Consider the following 16,385-nt stretch of genomic DNA (forward strand, 5'->3'; position numbering starts at 1 on the left):
TTTTAGCCAAAAGGCCTCCACTGATGAAAAGTAGATTAACACAGGTTTCAGAAGCTCAGGCTTGGAGGTGAGGTGATTTCTCCTAATGCTGAGTGAAGGTGAAAGGTTATGAACTCCCCAAAGCCAGTGTCTGCCATTGAGACTCAAAGGAACCAGCAAGTTACAAGGGGAACCCAGCCGCACTCAAGATGAAAAGAGGAGGAAAGGAGAAGGGGTGTAAGGAAAGGTGTGATAAAGACAGAGAGGAGAAAGAAGGACGTAGGAAATATTTAATTGTATTTGTGGCTGAGAACAGGTGGAGCGTCAGAGGCAGGAATGGGGTCATTACATACGATCAGTTTCTTTCCCTTTCCAAACATGTTCTCCCCATATCTGCCCTCCCTTCTCTCTCTCTGTACCCACCCTCTATGCACAAGAGTTAAATGTCTGAAGAACATTTGATAAGCTTTCTGATTTCTCCTCTTCCCGAGTATAAATGCCAGGCTAAGGGACAGGAATCTGTTGCTAAACAGCATAACGGGACCTTCAGCCAACCTCCACAGTCTGAATCAAATCACACAGCATCCATCCAACACCTACTCCACTAACGCCACCACAGAGACCTGCTCAAACCATGGCACCCACCCAAGAGAGACACGCTCGCGACACATAGTGCGACTACCAAGATCTCAGTGATCAACCAATGGCCAACTGGGATTTACATAGAGATTATCCTGCCATTGGAGGTTCACTTACCCAAGATTATCCTGCCATTGGTAGCCAGCCAGGAGGGATTATTTTGAGATATACAGTGCCATCTGCGCAGGGGAATTCACCTAAGACACATCATCTAGCAGTAGGGACTCTACTGTCTAGAGCCCAAGCAAAGCTCAAAGCAGTGAGCTTCAGCTGACTCCACAGGATGGAGGCCTGGGGAGCACCAACCAGTACAATGGGAGGAGTAACTGGAGGAACACACCAGCTCTGCTTCCAAGCCAGAGTATGGATGCACTGGCCTCAGCATGAAAAGGTTTCTGTTCAGCTCCAGGCTGCCCCTGGCCAGCTGCCTCACCTCAAACTGTAAACAAACAGTGAGAGGGGAGGAGAGTGGGCCCTCTGGGATTCATCAACGTGCCCTGTCAAATAGATGAATTACCCCTTTTCCCCAGAGTAAATTAAGCAACTGCCTTGTTCCAAACCTCCTCAGCTTTGTTGTTGGAAACCAGCTAACCCTTTAGAAGGCTCAATGGGTTTGATACCACAAGACGGGTGTGATAAGCCAATGTTAAATATGTAAATCTATTAGCAATAAAATAAATCAGAGATACTGGCCCATCCCTCAGCCCATCCCACCTAACTCAGAGACACAGGCCCTTCAAGTTGAGACATACATTTCTCAAGCACCTCCCTTCAAATCCAGGACACCAGTCCGTTCCACCCATTCCTCCCAAATCAGGGACACTTGGCCCTTTACAATATGCTCCATTAAAATGGGAAGTCCCCTGCCCTTTACACCGGCCACCCTAAACTTAAGCAACCTTGCCTCATTAAAAAGGGAAAGGTGGTCTTTTAAACAGAGTGGAGTAATTCAGATCTCTAACGATACGTCTACATGTGATAAAAGATGTGCGGCACAGCCATGGCTGGCCCGGGTCAGCTGACTTGGGCTCTCGGCAGGCTCGGGGTGTGGAGCTATAAAATTTCAGTGCAGACATTCAGACTCGGGCTGGAGCCCAGGCTCTGAGACATCACAAGTGGGGAGGGTCTCAGAGCCCGGGCACCAGCCCGAACCCAAACGACTACACTGCCGTTTTATAGCCCTGCAAGCCTGATTCAGCTGACCCAGGTTCTGAGACATGGTGCCCCTATTTGATTGACAGAGTTTGTTTTTAGCCTGCTATAAAGGGACTCAGTCCTGCTGGGACAGTGGCAGTGGCATCCACCGGATGATGATCCAGCTCTGCCTGGAGGAATCTACAGACGAACAGTCGCCATGTTCATCTCAAAATCCACCTGAAGCTTTAGGCCCCTTTAGAGGCAGAGAAGCTGTCTTGTCTCAGCACAGCAGAGTATCAGTATCTTGTCCAACAGCAGAGCTGGCCTGCACCGAGCTCCCCCACTCATCTAGCCAAGGCAATGGCCAACAGAAAAGTCTTGTTCCAAGACGAACCCCAGCTCACAGGATTGGAGCAGCAAAGAGACATCCAGCGTAACCAGCCCGGTAGACTACTGCCAGGCAAGCACCTGAATGGCTCATGGAAGATGACTTCACCCTCCCCCCCCCCCAATGCTTCTACCAAGTTCACAACAACCAGCAGATGACTGGCACTGCTGGCTTCCGGCTCACTATATAAAGCAGAGACAACTGTTAACTGGGATTGAATGCTCCTGGCTTAGAGCTGGAACAAGCCTGATCCCAGGATGACGGCAATGGTCAAAATCCGAGGCATGAAGCCTTGTCAAGGAACAAACACTGGCACAGTTCTTCCACCTTTTGGTGCTGGTCGCTATCTTCCTCAACCGCTGCAGGTCCCTGAGGGAGAAATAATGCACGTGTCTTCAAATCCCACCTCCCAGCAGATGGGGTCATCAACTGAAATGCAACTAGTTCTCTAAGGAAGAATCTGCAAAGCAATGACACAGGGGAAAGGCACAGAGCAGACCTACAGCCACGTCCTGACCCCCTCTGACAGCCAGCTCAGACATCTGTATGCAAACCAGGTCATTTTCCTGTAGCGAGGAGTGACAGACAAATCCCATTGCTAAATGTTTGCTGCTCCTTGGCATCGCTGCCACTGGTGAACCTCTTCTGCTACTCCGCTCAACTCACTGACACTCAGAATTTGGCCTCAGAATGCTACTGTCAGGTGGATTTGTGAGACATGCAAGATATCCATGGTCTGTTCACCCTTAGCCAAAGGACTTGGGGACACACGCCCGTTTGTTCCAATGAGAACGTACTTGATGGTTTGTCCTGAGCATTGCTCTTCCACAGCTCAGTAGATGGACGAAGTACATGAAGGCAGTTCAGACAGCCAGTAGTTCTGGTGAATTTATATGCAAAGCCCTGTTGGAGTCTGACCAGAGCCCAGTAACAGATTTCTCCATACAGGCCTCACAACCAGACCAGGAGGTATCCTCAGTCAGCACAGATGTACTCTGTTACGAGTTCCACAATCCACGGTCCATCAGATTTCAATGTCCAGGGCCAATGGACCCTAAGCATGATGGTCTTTGGGACACAATGCGAGACCCATCTCTTGTCTCCTGCCTTCCGCGAGGTGTGAGGTGGTCAGTAGTTTAGTGTGTGCACGAGGGGAGTGGGGGGAGAGTCATTTGGTTGTGGCTTTGCCAGATCGAGTTATAGTGCCACATTAAACACTGTGCACTTGCCCACAGGTTGGATACATTTTATCAGCTTAAAAATAAATGAATAAATCGAGTTCTGACACGTTAAGGACTCTGCTAGGCGTGGAGGCTGATCTACTGAATATTCTCATCTCTTCATCCTGCTGGGAACAACTGGACTGGCTTCATCTGAAGCAGAGCAAAAAGAACAGGGGCTGCCTGGCAGTCAGAACTCCCAAAAGCCTGAGAAATACTCCTGCAGAGGGGCTGTGAGCAGGCTGCAGTTCGAGCCCATTAAAGACCGACTCTTACGGTGAGGATATTACCGCCATGTCTGTGCACAGCTCAGCTCCGGGTAAACCTTTGCTGATGTGGAAGCTGGTTCTCCATCCTTACACATGTGGTGGAGGTATCTGCTAAGGAGAGCTGCCTTTGACAGCCCAGTCATCCAAATGCTCTGGGAGACTGAGCTTCTCGCCCCCACCAGACAGTCAATGGGGCTGGTGAGAAATGCAGCCAGGGGCTGGGAACCTGAGCAATTTCCTGTGGGGCTATGAAAACAGGCCTCTTGCAGGTCTGCACTCACTCCCCACTCTCCCCTGCTGGGCCCCACGTGAAGGGCAAGAGTAAGAAAAGGATGAGACTTTGATCCCACAATTCGGCTCCCTAGGGCTGAGATTGGAGCTGAAAACCCTCTGGCTTCTTCTGGAGAATGAAACACCTAGTACAGAACCAGTCATACATGAACCCACCTCTCTGCTGCAATTCTCCTCCAGTTTGGACCAAAGCACCTCATTTAGCTCTGGAGCTGGTACACAAGAAGCTCTGAGAGCTTTGCAGAGGTCAAAGCCCCCTTCTCATTCTAGCACTGCTGCAGTGGGCTCCTGGCTGGGGCTTTCCCAAATGGCCGAGCTGTGAGAGATGGCTTGGGTCTGCCTTCTAAGGATCAGCTCTCCTTTCACTCCTCGTGGCCTGGGCCTGCTCCCTTTTTGTGACCCCTCTGGCTGCCCACATGCCACTGGGCCAAACAGGTTTGTCCTTCCAGAAGCAGGTTAATTTTGCATGAGAGGAAGGACGGCCTTGTCGCTAAGGCAAAGGCCTGGGAGTCAGCCCAGCTGGATTCTGTTCCCAGATCTGCCACAAGCTCATCCTGTGATTGGGGCAAGTCACGTCATGTCTCTGTGCCTCACTTTCCCCAGCTGTAATATCAGGCTTAATTCACTGAAAGCCTCAGCGGTAGGCAGTGTTGTTACACACTCGTCAGGGACTTGGAACCGGCTGGCCACATGCTCTGCCATCTGAGGCAACCTCCCTAAGTCTCACGCCCTTCCCTGCTCCCATAGCTGGCCCTGCCAGGAGTCCTTGGCCTTTTCTCTGAACGTCGTTCTGACGAAGCCTGACCATTTTCTCATTTTAGTTGGTATCTCGCACAACAAAGCCCCTCCCCCGAGCCCCAAAATAAGGCCCCAGAAACTGGCGGTGTGGAAACTGAGGAGGAGTAAGGGGTGTTTACGGGACTAGCCGTTCCTGGAATCCAGACTGCTGCTTGCCAGTTTTCAGTCACCTTTCCGGAATGTGGGGAGGATTCGCAGCAATTTCTTCCTGAACATTCATCTTTCTCACCCTGTGAGCTGTGCGCACTTGTTCCCTCCACCTCAGCTCCCAGCCCTTCCCTCCACCTCGCAGCATTTCTCTGCACCCCTCAACTCCACCTCAGCCTCTTGGTCTTCCCCCACATCTCCGCTCTCTCTCCTAGCCTCCTACCCTTTCCCACCCCATCTCTCTTCCTCTTCCTCCCGCTCCCTGTCCAGCTCTCTCTGGGTAAGTCTACACTGGAGCTGGAGGTGTAATTTCCTACTCAGGCAGACCTACACATGCTAGCTCTAATCCAGTTGGTGCACTGAACGTAGCAGCGTAGCCACGGCTGCGCAAGGACCTAGCCACCCTGACTACAAGCCCGTCTGAAAGCGAGGTACTTACTTGGGCAGCTAGTCCCTCCTGCCGCTCGCACCGCTGCAGCTACGCTTCTGTTCATAGTGTGCCGACTGGATCAAAGCTGGCCTGGGTACGTCTGCCCGAACTGCGAATTCCACCTCCAGTGCAGACTTACCCTCTGCCTTTCTCTCCCCACTCCCCCTCTGCCTGTTTCCCTTCCCTCTGTCGCTACTCCCCAGCTCTCTCCAAGCTTGTGGGCAGCAGGGGCCAGTGGCCCACTTCTCCACACTCCTGCTCAGGGTCTCTTTTGATGAGCCACGTCTCACGCCTTTACAGGAGAGTTAATGTTCATTTTAAAAATCCAGGGCGGTGGATGAGCCTGAAGCTGGGGGCAGAGGCCCCTCTGATCCAAAGAGACCCTTAGACGGGCTGGGTTTAGTATCACAGGCTCCTGCTAAGCATGTGTTCTGAGTAACGCAAGGAGATGGCAGTAGCCAGACATGCCTTGGATGGTACAATCAGACGCTCACACACAGCTCTGTTCCTGGGGCCGGCCAGCATTTCACGCTTGCAGAGAATTAACTTTCCCCTGGGCAGGTTATAATGGAGACCGACACAGGATCCCAGGGATTCCAGCACAGCGCTGCCACCCCCCCCGCCGACTCTTGGGCTAGGGGAGGACAAAGGGCTGGTGGGGTAGACGTGAGTGTGGCTGTATCTCTGGGGTACTGGTCAGTTACTCACAGCTCCTTGTAGTTGGCATCGTAGAGAGTCACCCACTTGTTCTGCTGATGCGGCTGCCACTTTATGGACTGGTAGTTGGGATCCAGGTACGAGCCGTTCAAGCTGTCGTTGTCTTGAATTAGCCCTGCAGCCATGGGGAAATATTTACTGAAATCATTTCCGTGAGGTCCCTGACCAGGCAAGAGCTCCCCCTGCTGGTACAAGGGAGATACTTCCACTCTGCACTCGCTCAGCCCGGGACCCATGTCCTGACTGCGCTATCAGTGCACCCTGTGCCCCAGCCCAGGGCCAAGGGGAGAGCGTCCACCCTCCGCACTATCAGCTCTGGGAACAACTCTCTCACTTGCTTATCTGGGGGGACACTTCCAGTCTCACTCTGTCCTGCAGGCTCCTCTCCCGTGCACCCCACCTGGGGAGAGCTCCCCCTGCTGGTGCCAGGGAGGTGTTGGGTAATGTTGTGGGAGGAGGGGACGAAGAGCACATACCTGGTGAGAGTGCCCCCTGCTGGTGCCAGGGAGGCGTTTGGACTCTGTCAGGGTTGAGTGGCACAGACCCCATACCTGGCTCCTGCTTTATCATCCCGTTGAGCATCTGTGCGTTGAGTGTGTTGGGGGGCGACTCTGAGTGTTTCCTCTTCTTGGCTGGGTGAACTGGGAGGCTGCGGAGACCAACCGGGACAGGAAACCCTGAGCTGCAAGGCAGCGAGCAGGAAAGCAGGGCAGCTGCTCAACCTCCACCAAGGGAACAGCGAGCGGGGAACTGATGGGCCCCAAAGGCAGGAGCGGGATTTGGGCTTGGGGCTGGGGAAGATTTTTTAAAATAAGGGGGAGGGATAGCTCAGTGGTTTGATCATTGGCCTGCTAAACCCAGGGTTGTGAGTTCAATCCTTGAGGGGGCCATTTAGGGATCTGGGGCAAAAATCTGTCTGGGGCTTGGTCCTGCTTTGAGCAGGGGGTTAGACTAGATGACCTCCTGAGGTCCCTTCCAACCCTGATATTCTGCGATTCTATGGGGGCGGGAGCAGGGACTCAAGTGAAGGCAAATGTCTAGTTCAAACGTTTAAAAATTAAAGACTCTGTAATCTCAGCATAGGGAGACCCATTACTTTTCAGTGTCATTATCGCCCCCCCCTCTTACCGCCATGCCCCACCCCTGCACCTCCTCCACTCCCCACCCCACCGCCCCTTTACCACCATGCCCCACCTCTGCACCTCCTCCATTCCCCACCCCACCGCCCCATTACCGCCATGCCCCACCCCCGCACCTCCTCTGGGATACAAACATCCCCCTCGGTTCTCCCTGTCCCTCCCCAACGCTCTTACTCTGCTCCATGCTGCTGCAGGAGCTGGTGAAGCATCTGTGACTGCTGGGCGTGGTGGAGATCGCCTGGGGACATGCCCTGCCCGATGACATACGGCGGCATCAGCGGCTCAGGCTTCATGAACATGTCCCGCTGCATACTGGGATAGTGGGGGTTGTGCTGCTGCTGGTGTGGATGCAGCGGAGGTGGTGGGGGACCCTGAAGGTGGGGAGGCGGGGGAGGGTGCTCCAGCCGGGAAGGTGGGGTCATGTGGCACATGTTCTCGGGGGTCATGGTCCGGAGGAGGTGAGGCTCTTCAAAGAAAATATAATGGATTCATTAGAACCCCACGTACAAGGCCAAACACAATCTGTCCTGAGTCCACCCCTCCCTCCCCACTCAACCACCCGCCCCTCCCCAGTCCCAGGGGAGTCCAAACCCACCCACGGCAGATTACATCATGTTCCCGCAAACTCCCCCCACTTCCCCAAGCTGGGTTACCATATGGCCGGGGTTTCCGGACACAGCCTCTTTTTCGAGCCTCCGCCCTATGTCTGGGGTGGGAGGATTTGAAAAGCAACAGGCAATGTCCAGGGTTTTTGCAGCTCAGAAAGAGCCTCCCTTGCAGCGGCAGCTGATTGGTCCATTCCCCTGTAAGCCACAACGGCCGGATCCCGCCCACCCAGGTCCCGGTTCCCAGCTGTGGGGTGAGGGTCCCGCAGGGAGGCACTGAGTGACAGCTAGCGCGGGGTCCTGGGCTTGTGCCAGCCGCCCTGCCACTGTGACACAGAGCGACACTGCCTCCCCACCTCCAGTGAGTACCCCCGCCGCAGATACCCCCCTCCAGCATCCCCACCTGCCTACCCCCTGCCCCAGCAGAGTTGGGCCCCTAGCCCACCTCTCCCAAATGAGTCTACTCTGGTGTGGGTAACTGTGCAGGCAATTCTGGGACTGTATTTCTCCTCCCATCTCCTGCTTGTTTGGAGGCCCAGGTGTCCCACGGGAATGGCTGGGGATTTCCAGTTTGTAAGGAGAGTTCCAGCTACTTTTCCTTTATAAACTCAGCAGCGTGGTGAGGCTTTGGGCCCTGTGATTTGGAAAGGGGGTTGAGGGAGCCGGATGAGCAGAATGCCCCACACCCACAGTTAGCAAGGCTCCCAAAGGGCTCACATCGGATCTAGTCCGTGTGTAATAGGAGGCTGACACTACATTACAGCTAAGGTTCAAACGACACAATCAGGATGTTCAGAGTTCAAGCTCCCAGTAACTCCCAGCACACAAGTCACTAATGCCTGGATACGTAGGTGCAATGGGGCAGAGTTAGTATTTAGCTGGACTGCTGTAGCATCAGGAATCGGGGCCCCTGTGATGATTTAGCTTATGTCTGTCTGTCTCTATGGCACACTACAAATGTCACTTTGGTCGTGAGAAGGACCCATCCTTCCCTGATGTCTTTGTGCCTCTATCTTGGCCTGGAATTGCAAGCCACAGGGCAAACAATGCAGAGAGATCAGGAGTTGTTAATCCGGAGGATCACCTGTTGAAATGCAAGCACCTCGACCAATGAGCTCACAGATATCCAGTCCTTCCAGGTGAGCTGGTAACCAAGCAATGGATCACCTGACAAGGGACTTGACGGGGTCACCTGTCGAAGGGGACTGCAGCTTTACAAAAGTGTGGCTCCCTCACAGACCGCCATCTTTAGAGAGGGAGACGCACTAGACCCTGACGGCTGAGCGGGAGGACCAGGGACCCCGGAAAGGTCTGTCCAAGACCCAAAGGGTTCTCAGAGTGGCAAGGGAGGGATTTGCATGCAGGTTTTATTTTTCTAGAGATCTGTATCTATCTTGTCTATGCGAAAAGAGTGTGTGTGCTTAGAAACTCCTTTGCAGCGTCTGCGTGTTACCTGCTTACGCTGCCACGGAGCCCTCAAAGAAATCAGAGGGTCGTGCTCTGGCGGAACTTGGGGAGCACGCAGCAGCTACTGGGGAGGCTTGGATGAGCCAGCACTAGTTCCAGGGCCTATGCAATGGGACCGCGTGGTCACAAGGGGTGTCGGACAAGGGGTCTGCCCCTGCAGCACGTGCCTAGAAGCCCAGAACCTGAGAGACAGCGTGGCTGAACTCTGCCCAAGCCCAGAAAGCTAAGAGCAGCCTGGGGAGCGTCCAGCTGGGAGAGCTCATGAGGGTTGTAACAGCCCCGTCATACTAGGCACTGTGCATATCCAGAGCCAAGGGACTGCCCCTCCCCAAAGAGCTGACAATATAAGACAAGAGACGAGCAGCAGGAGGGCGCGTCAGGTAACAGTGAGACGCGTACAGACAGCCTGATAAGCAGCGGTCACAGCACACACACTGTCTCGCCGCAGCCGAGGATTTTGTGAGCACACTCAGAAGCTGCACAGGAAATAAGACAGGGGAAATCTCACTTGCTGTGCCCCCAGCACCAGCCCCCGCCATGCCTGCAGCACCACCCTGCAAGCCCAGACTAGTCCCCTCGTTGCACCAGCCCTGCCCAACTCCTGCCTATCATAGGTACTTCTCTGGCCCCCAACACTGCAGGATCTGAGCACCTCACAAGCTTCAGGGTACTTAGCATCAACCCTCCTCCCCCCCCCCCCGAGATGCAGGTAAATGCTGCTATCCCCATGTTACAGCCAGGGCCAACCGGGGGGGGGGGGGGGAACGACAGGAGGGCCATTTGGCCTGGGCCTCAAGCTCAAAGGGGGCCTCAAATTTAGACACTTGTTAATTTTTTGTCATTTGATAAGTTTTGCAACTTGTTTTTATGCACATAATTTTTTCGTTAACTGATCTAGATTTTGTCACATTAAAGAGTTTAAAATGTTCATAAATATTAATAAAAATATATCGGTTCTGATGGCACAAGATTAGACCATGTGTCGTCATTTTTTCTTTTTATTACGGCTAGGGGCCTCAAAAGCTGGAAGTGGCCGGGGCCCCTCTGAGAGAGCCCGGCTACAGCTGGGGAACTGAGGCACTAAGGGGCTTCCTCACGGCCTCACAGGAAGTCTGGGGCAGAGCAGGGAATTGAACCTGGGTCTCTCCGGTCCAAGGCTAGTAACGTAATCACTGGACAATCCTTCCTCAGTTCCTGTATCAGCAACTCCCTGCTCCCTCACTGCCCCTTTATCCCGCAGCCATGAGCCAGCCTGTAACCCCGGCCTGCACCACAGCTCCAACCTCTCCCTCTCCGTGCCCCACCCACGTCCTCCAGTCATTGCCACCACCACCGCAGCCTCCTCTCCTAGCCATGCCGCCTCCCAGCCTGGGCTTCTCTCATTTCCACTGACACCAACACTTGCCATGGGAGCGACCCTCTCTGAGCCGCTGGGGAGGGGAGCCGCAGGTAGGGGCTGACTGGAGAAAGACATAACAACACAACAACATAGGCTGGCCCAACCTGACTGCTAAGTGTTGGAAATCTCAACCTCAGTGGTGCAATAGCGGAGAGATTTTTGTGTGTGTGCATTTAATTCACTAATATACATTTTTACACACAGAGAGGACTTTGATCCTCACATTTAAATAAACAAGGGAGATTCAAATACACACTCCTACTCCCCACTTCTATATGTGGGATCAGATATTGAAATGAAGCCACTATCTGGATTTATTTGACTGTGTTGCCATCAAAATAAATGTTTAACAAGCGGCATCTGAGGGTGTATGCAAACTAACTGCCCCCACCACAGGCCCCGATCCAGCAACAAATTCCACACAAGCAAAACCCTGTGTCCACATGGAGCTCCTGGCAAGATCAAGGCCTTACACCTTAACCTGCAAACACTCCCTACCCAGTACACTACATGCAAGCAGTCTCACTGAAGTTAATGGGACTCCTCACAGTCCGGTAGTACTTGTTTGCAGCAGCAGGCCCTTACCCTGTTAGAAAGAATAGCGTCCCTAGGCTTCAAACATTCAGCTGGACTGATCCTAAGTCAAATGACTCCCAGTGCAATACATTAAGAAATAAGGCCCAAGGAAAGGTGGAAGTTTCTAACATGAAGCCACTTTGAAGGCATCTGAGAGCAAAACAGAAGTATTGGGAACAACTGTGAGCTGCTGAAACCCATTCTTTTTCACACATGAATCTCTGGAGGCCCCAACGCCACCCTGCAAAAAAAATTCACATGGGAGATGAGAAAAGGCATGAGAAATTTTAGCCCCAGGGGTCATTTTTTGGTGCCAGAAAATAGTAAATATCTGGAAGAAAGGTCTAGGAATTAAATAAATCGTAACTGGATTTGGGTCCCAGATACGACATTTGGATCAGGGTTTTGATTGGAGCTCTCTATCCTTAACCTGAATTACTGATATGATACTAGGTAACAATAATACTTGAATATTAAGGAGCGGCACTACATACTTCAGCTTGAGGTTGAAGCAGTGTTGCCAACTCTGAATTGCAAGTCAAGTGATATTTGATGATCTTCTTAAAGCCCCAGATCCTGGCATCCTGTGAAGATGTGAAAGTCGCAGCTTTCATTGTAAACAAAAGGTAGATTTCTAGTTCTTGTGGTTGCCGAGAAAAGTTTGAAAACTTGAACTCCATGAACTCCAAAGGCTCAAACACCAGAAGGGTAAATACACAGAACACAATACCAGCTGCCTACATTGATGATCTTGCTCACAGTTTCCCTGCTAATCAAGGGTTCCCCCACCACACCCCAATCATGCATCCCTCCTGAGCAGCGGATATGCGAGGATACTGGAGACATGGTGAGCAGTGGCAGTAGTGTTATGTGAATGACAGGCATCACTTTATAATCGCATTTGAATATAGGGGTGCCTGTGCTTTCCCTGGACTTGGCCGTGACGGGGGCTTGAAGGAAGGTGATCCCTAGGCAGCACAAACTGTATAAAATGGAGACATTGCTCACTGGCTAGTGGAAATGACCAAATAATATGGTTAGGAACTGTCCCCATTAGCGAGGGGGCACGTCCACCTTTTGTCACAGAAGTTTGCAGTTGAAAGGTATTACTGGCCCTTTGGTTGTTCCTGGATTCCCAGGTTCTTCTGTGGCAGGAAAATTGCAGCCATTTCTTAGACGGGACCTTGCTACAATCTTCAGCGCCTTGCTCGCTTCCAGAACGGATTGCTGCCATGCGCTCTGCATGGGGCTACAACTGAAGACCACCTGAGAGCTACCCTCACCATCCTCTTTGCAGCACAAAGCAATCAATTTAAATAAATGATTGAAACTCTTGCCCCATGGATACTCCTCCTCCAGAAAGATTTAAACTCCTGCATTATGAGAAGTAGAAGAAGAAACAGAGGAAGAACTAAAAGAATCAACACTGACATTAATGCAAGGTGGTCAAACTCGAGAAATGGTCTGTTAAGGGCTACAAGTATATATACACAGGCAAACCTGTGTTCTGGCTTAATTCTCTTGCTTCTTCAACTGAGAAGAAAACCAAAGAATATGGTATCCAAGTTGTTGAGGATGCTGTGCAAGGATGGAGAACAAAGTATGACCAGGAACACTCTACCATGTGCTCAGACAATGAAAATAAAACAACATGATGCTAGAACTGGTCAGATGCAGACATGGGGTGTTCAGCACACTAATTAAACCTCTTTGGGAAATAAGTAACACCGAAAGCACAGAGTGGAAGTTCACACATTGTCCTGCAACTGCCAGCATCCTCACAGCTGGCTGACTGGAAACGGGGGACTGATGCCTCAGCTTCCCTATGATTCTTGGCAGAAGGCTCAGAACCCCGCAGGCCAGACTGTCAGCTGGTGGAAATCTGTGCAGTTCCTCTGACTTCAGTGGTGCGCCACCAAGTTATGCTATCTGAGGCTCTCTCCCTATGTTACATTTGCATCCAACTATAACGATTATAGTTTGTATGCTGAGCAAGAGCAGGACTTAGATCAAAGCATCTCATGCCGTTTGCACACGGGATTCTACAGAGAGGCACTAGGCTCGCAAAAGCAACTCAATAAGGTTTAAGTGGAATTTGATAGAATACAGGCAGACGAGACTACCGCTGCCATTCAGGAAAATCTAGCTTGATCTAAATAACGAAGAACTGAAACCACACTAGGACAAAACTGAAAAGCAAGTCCGAGAAGCTATGGAACATTTTGGATACTTAGCCAAAGTGACTGATCCCAGATACATAGGCTCATCAGGCAAGCCCAGAACAGGAAAAAGAAGGCTTGAAGCATAGAGGTATGGGAGGCAGTGGGGCCTAGCAGATAGAGCACTAGAATGAGGATCAGGAGACCTGCATGCTATTCCCAGCTCGGCCATCGGCCTATTGGGTAACCTTGGGCAACTCACTTCGTGCCTCTGTTTCCCCATTTGTAAAATGGGGATAATGACGCTGACCTCCTTTGTAAACTACTGTGAGATCTACCCACAAAACGGGCTAGATAAGAGCTAGGCATTATTGCTTAGTATTAGGTGATGGAACGTCATATTGAGTCCCTTCCTTTCCCTTTTAGTATTTACAGCTGAAGATCCAGATTACTCCCCTAAATTTATGTTTGCGAAGGCGGTTGCGCTGCAGTTCATTGCGTCAACATGGTGGGAACATGTGGATGCAAAATAATGGAATTCAGATTATTATCCATTTTGAAAAGACCTGCAAACTCCAATCCAACCAGCGCAGCCCTGCCAGAGCATGTGTTTAGCATATTCAGATTGCTTTGGTCAAGACTTCATAATAAGCTAGGCGCTGAGAAAGCAAATACATCGGTAAAAGCGTATCGGGAGCTACAGGCAGTTGGAATGGAATGGCAGGCCTACCCAGCTGGCAGATGGGGGGTTGGATGCTGTATTCTATTTACAGAACAGTAGGCTTTCAATCTGGGCATAGCCTGCCTTTACGTGTTGACTGCTAAACATGCTTATGAAGCAAATCACAGAGTCTGTGTTTGGTGCCTCACTTCTTCATAAAACTGCCGTGGGTTTTCCTGGGGTTTTCCAGGAGGTGAGTTGGGATTGATTTTTCTTTCATGGGGAAAAAAACAACACACACACACACACACACAAAACCCCACACACCTGGGTTTTCCAGGTTGGAGGAAATCACCACAAACCCTGCTTGTGGGCCCTGACCTCCTGCCTCATTACACCACTAGCAGGGCTGAGCTCAGCTGAGGCCCTCGAGCAAACAGGCCCTAGATTTCCACGTCTGAGAGAAGTGTGTCGCTCTCTCAACTCAAATTCGCTTTCTCCCCGTAACCCAACAAAACCGGAGTCCGCTGACCCAGACGCAAGGCAAACCTTGTCTGTTTACACAGGCTTCTGCCTAACTTAGCAATAGGGTGTGTTTGGGGAACGTAGGGTGCATTAGTCTGTGATTTCAGATCTCTCAGGGGGTACTATGCTCTTCCTGCACAAGGGAATGACTGGATCCCAGCACCCAACACTGGGACGTGGAGAAGGGGGCAGTTTGCAGGTGTTTCAAATGCAGAGAGAGGTTCCCTGCACCCCCCGTGGAGAAAAAAGGAGGAGGATATGGGCAGCAGGGACACGGCATTCCTGGCTGACCAGAAGCAGCTGGCCCCACCTGCCCGCACACGGAACCTGCACAAGGCCAGCCTAAGGATTCACTCACACTGGGCTTCGGGCCAGCCAGAATAGGGGATTCTTCCATGACACCAGCAGAGAAGCAAAGCGTTGGTCATCAACAGATGACGTGGGAATCGCAGAAGGTACTAGATGTGAGTGAGGCAGACGGGTACTGCCCTGCTGGGGATCGCTCAGTGAGAAGAGGCAAGGAGACGAGGGCTCTAACTGTGACACGGAAGGAGTTGCTAGCAGACCCAGTCTGTGTTATAGGTCAGGGTAAGATTCGCAAGCTCATTTGATACATGCCCCCCTCCCCTCCCTGCAGCACTGCCCCTCCACATCTCCATGCTGCCACCGGGCACCTGAGAAGGGAATGGAGATTGCTCACAAGAGCTAGAGAGGCCACTTCTGGCTAGGGGCCAGATGAGGTCCAAGCACCTCTCAACTCCTAACATTAGGGGGAAATGAGGCTTGAGCACCAGAGGGCTCCCTGGTGGCAGAATGGAGCAAAGTCCAGGCAACTTGCAATGGGGAGAGACCAGGCCTGGGAACTGGTCAGGCCCTTTGCATGGCATTGCCTGACGAGTCCAAAACTTTTTTAATAGGAATCAGGGAGGTCTGGCAAAATTAACTGAGCTGCCCAGCACCCTTCCATGGAGAGAGAGCCTAGGGAGAGGGGAGGCTTGTGTGTCACCAAACCGGACCCTTTTCCTTCAGACAGGTTTTCGTATCAGCACAAGATTTTCTACGCATGTGATATCAGTGTGTTCCACGGAGGCTGCGCACAAGGGGTCTCTGCAGCAGCACTGGAGGGACTTGTATTGTTATAAACCAAGATGTTACCTTGTGGCTGCATCAGAGGGGTGTCTGAGCATGGCCCATTTCCCTGTCACTGCCCCAGAGGGGAGGAAGAAAAAGAGGATGATTAGAAATGTCCTTCGGACGATCAGAGGGTCACAAACTTTCCCATATTTTGGTCACTTCCTAAAAATCGAGCTCCAATGGGGGACCAGGCTCCTGGTTGCCCATGTCCCAAAGCCACAGGGCTAGGATGCAAGGAAAAGGGACAGTAGGCAGGAGTGAAGGGACAAAGGACACTGAATTCACTTCCATGTGATGGGTGAGGTGACTGGTTACATCCCATTACACAGTGTATCTGCGCTGTTTACTGCCTCTACTGGGGTGCAGGGCTTTACACTGACTAGTTCTGAATCTCCCCTTGCTGCCTTCCCCACACCTACCCGCACCTGGTTCCAATCCTGCCAGGTCACTCTGCAGCTTGCGCCTCTCCCCCTCCAATTTTGATGCCCATAGTTACTGAATTTACACCAATGAAACCCCTGACAAAGAACAGCATGGCCCAGCAGTGCAGGGACGGGCTAGGTGTTTTTCAGTCCAGTTAACTGACAAAGCCTCTGGAAACCCCAGAAGAGTCCTGGGCTGGATCAACACTTGGAGACAAGGAGATGTTTCCCGATTGTGAGAGAAGCTCCATAACCCCCCTGGAAGTGCTCTGAGGAGCACAGC

The 16,385-nt window shown here is 51.8% G+C and overlaps 1 protein-coding gene across 1 annotated transcript in view; it reads right to left on the minus strand.

Moving 5' to 3' along the window:
• Nucleotides 1–16,385, minus strand: part of MYRF (myelin regulatory factor) — a 100,275-nt gene that overhangs the window by 30,689 nt on the left and 53,201 nt on the right. The window contains exons 5-7 of the mRNA XM_024198366.1: nt 7,329–7,620; nt 6,567–6,664; nt 6,007–6,130 (exon numbers count right to left, since the gene is read on the minus strand). Coding sequence (XP_024054134.1) covers nt 6,007–6,130; nt 6,567–6,664; nt 7,329–7,620 — 514 coding nt within the window. The remainder of the gene's footprint in view (nt 1–6,006; nt 6,131–6,566; nt 6,665–7,328; nt 7,621–16,385) is intronic.

Source organism: Terrapene carolina, unplaced genomic scaffold (assembly GCF_002925995.2).
Source record: "Terrapene carolina triunguis isolate 2854851 unplaced genomic scaffold, T_m_triunguis-2.0 Scaffold90, whole genome shotgun sequence".
Lineage (NCBI taxonomy): Eukaryota > Metazoa > Chordata > Testudines > Emydidae > Terrapene > Terrapene triunguis.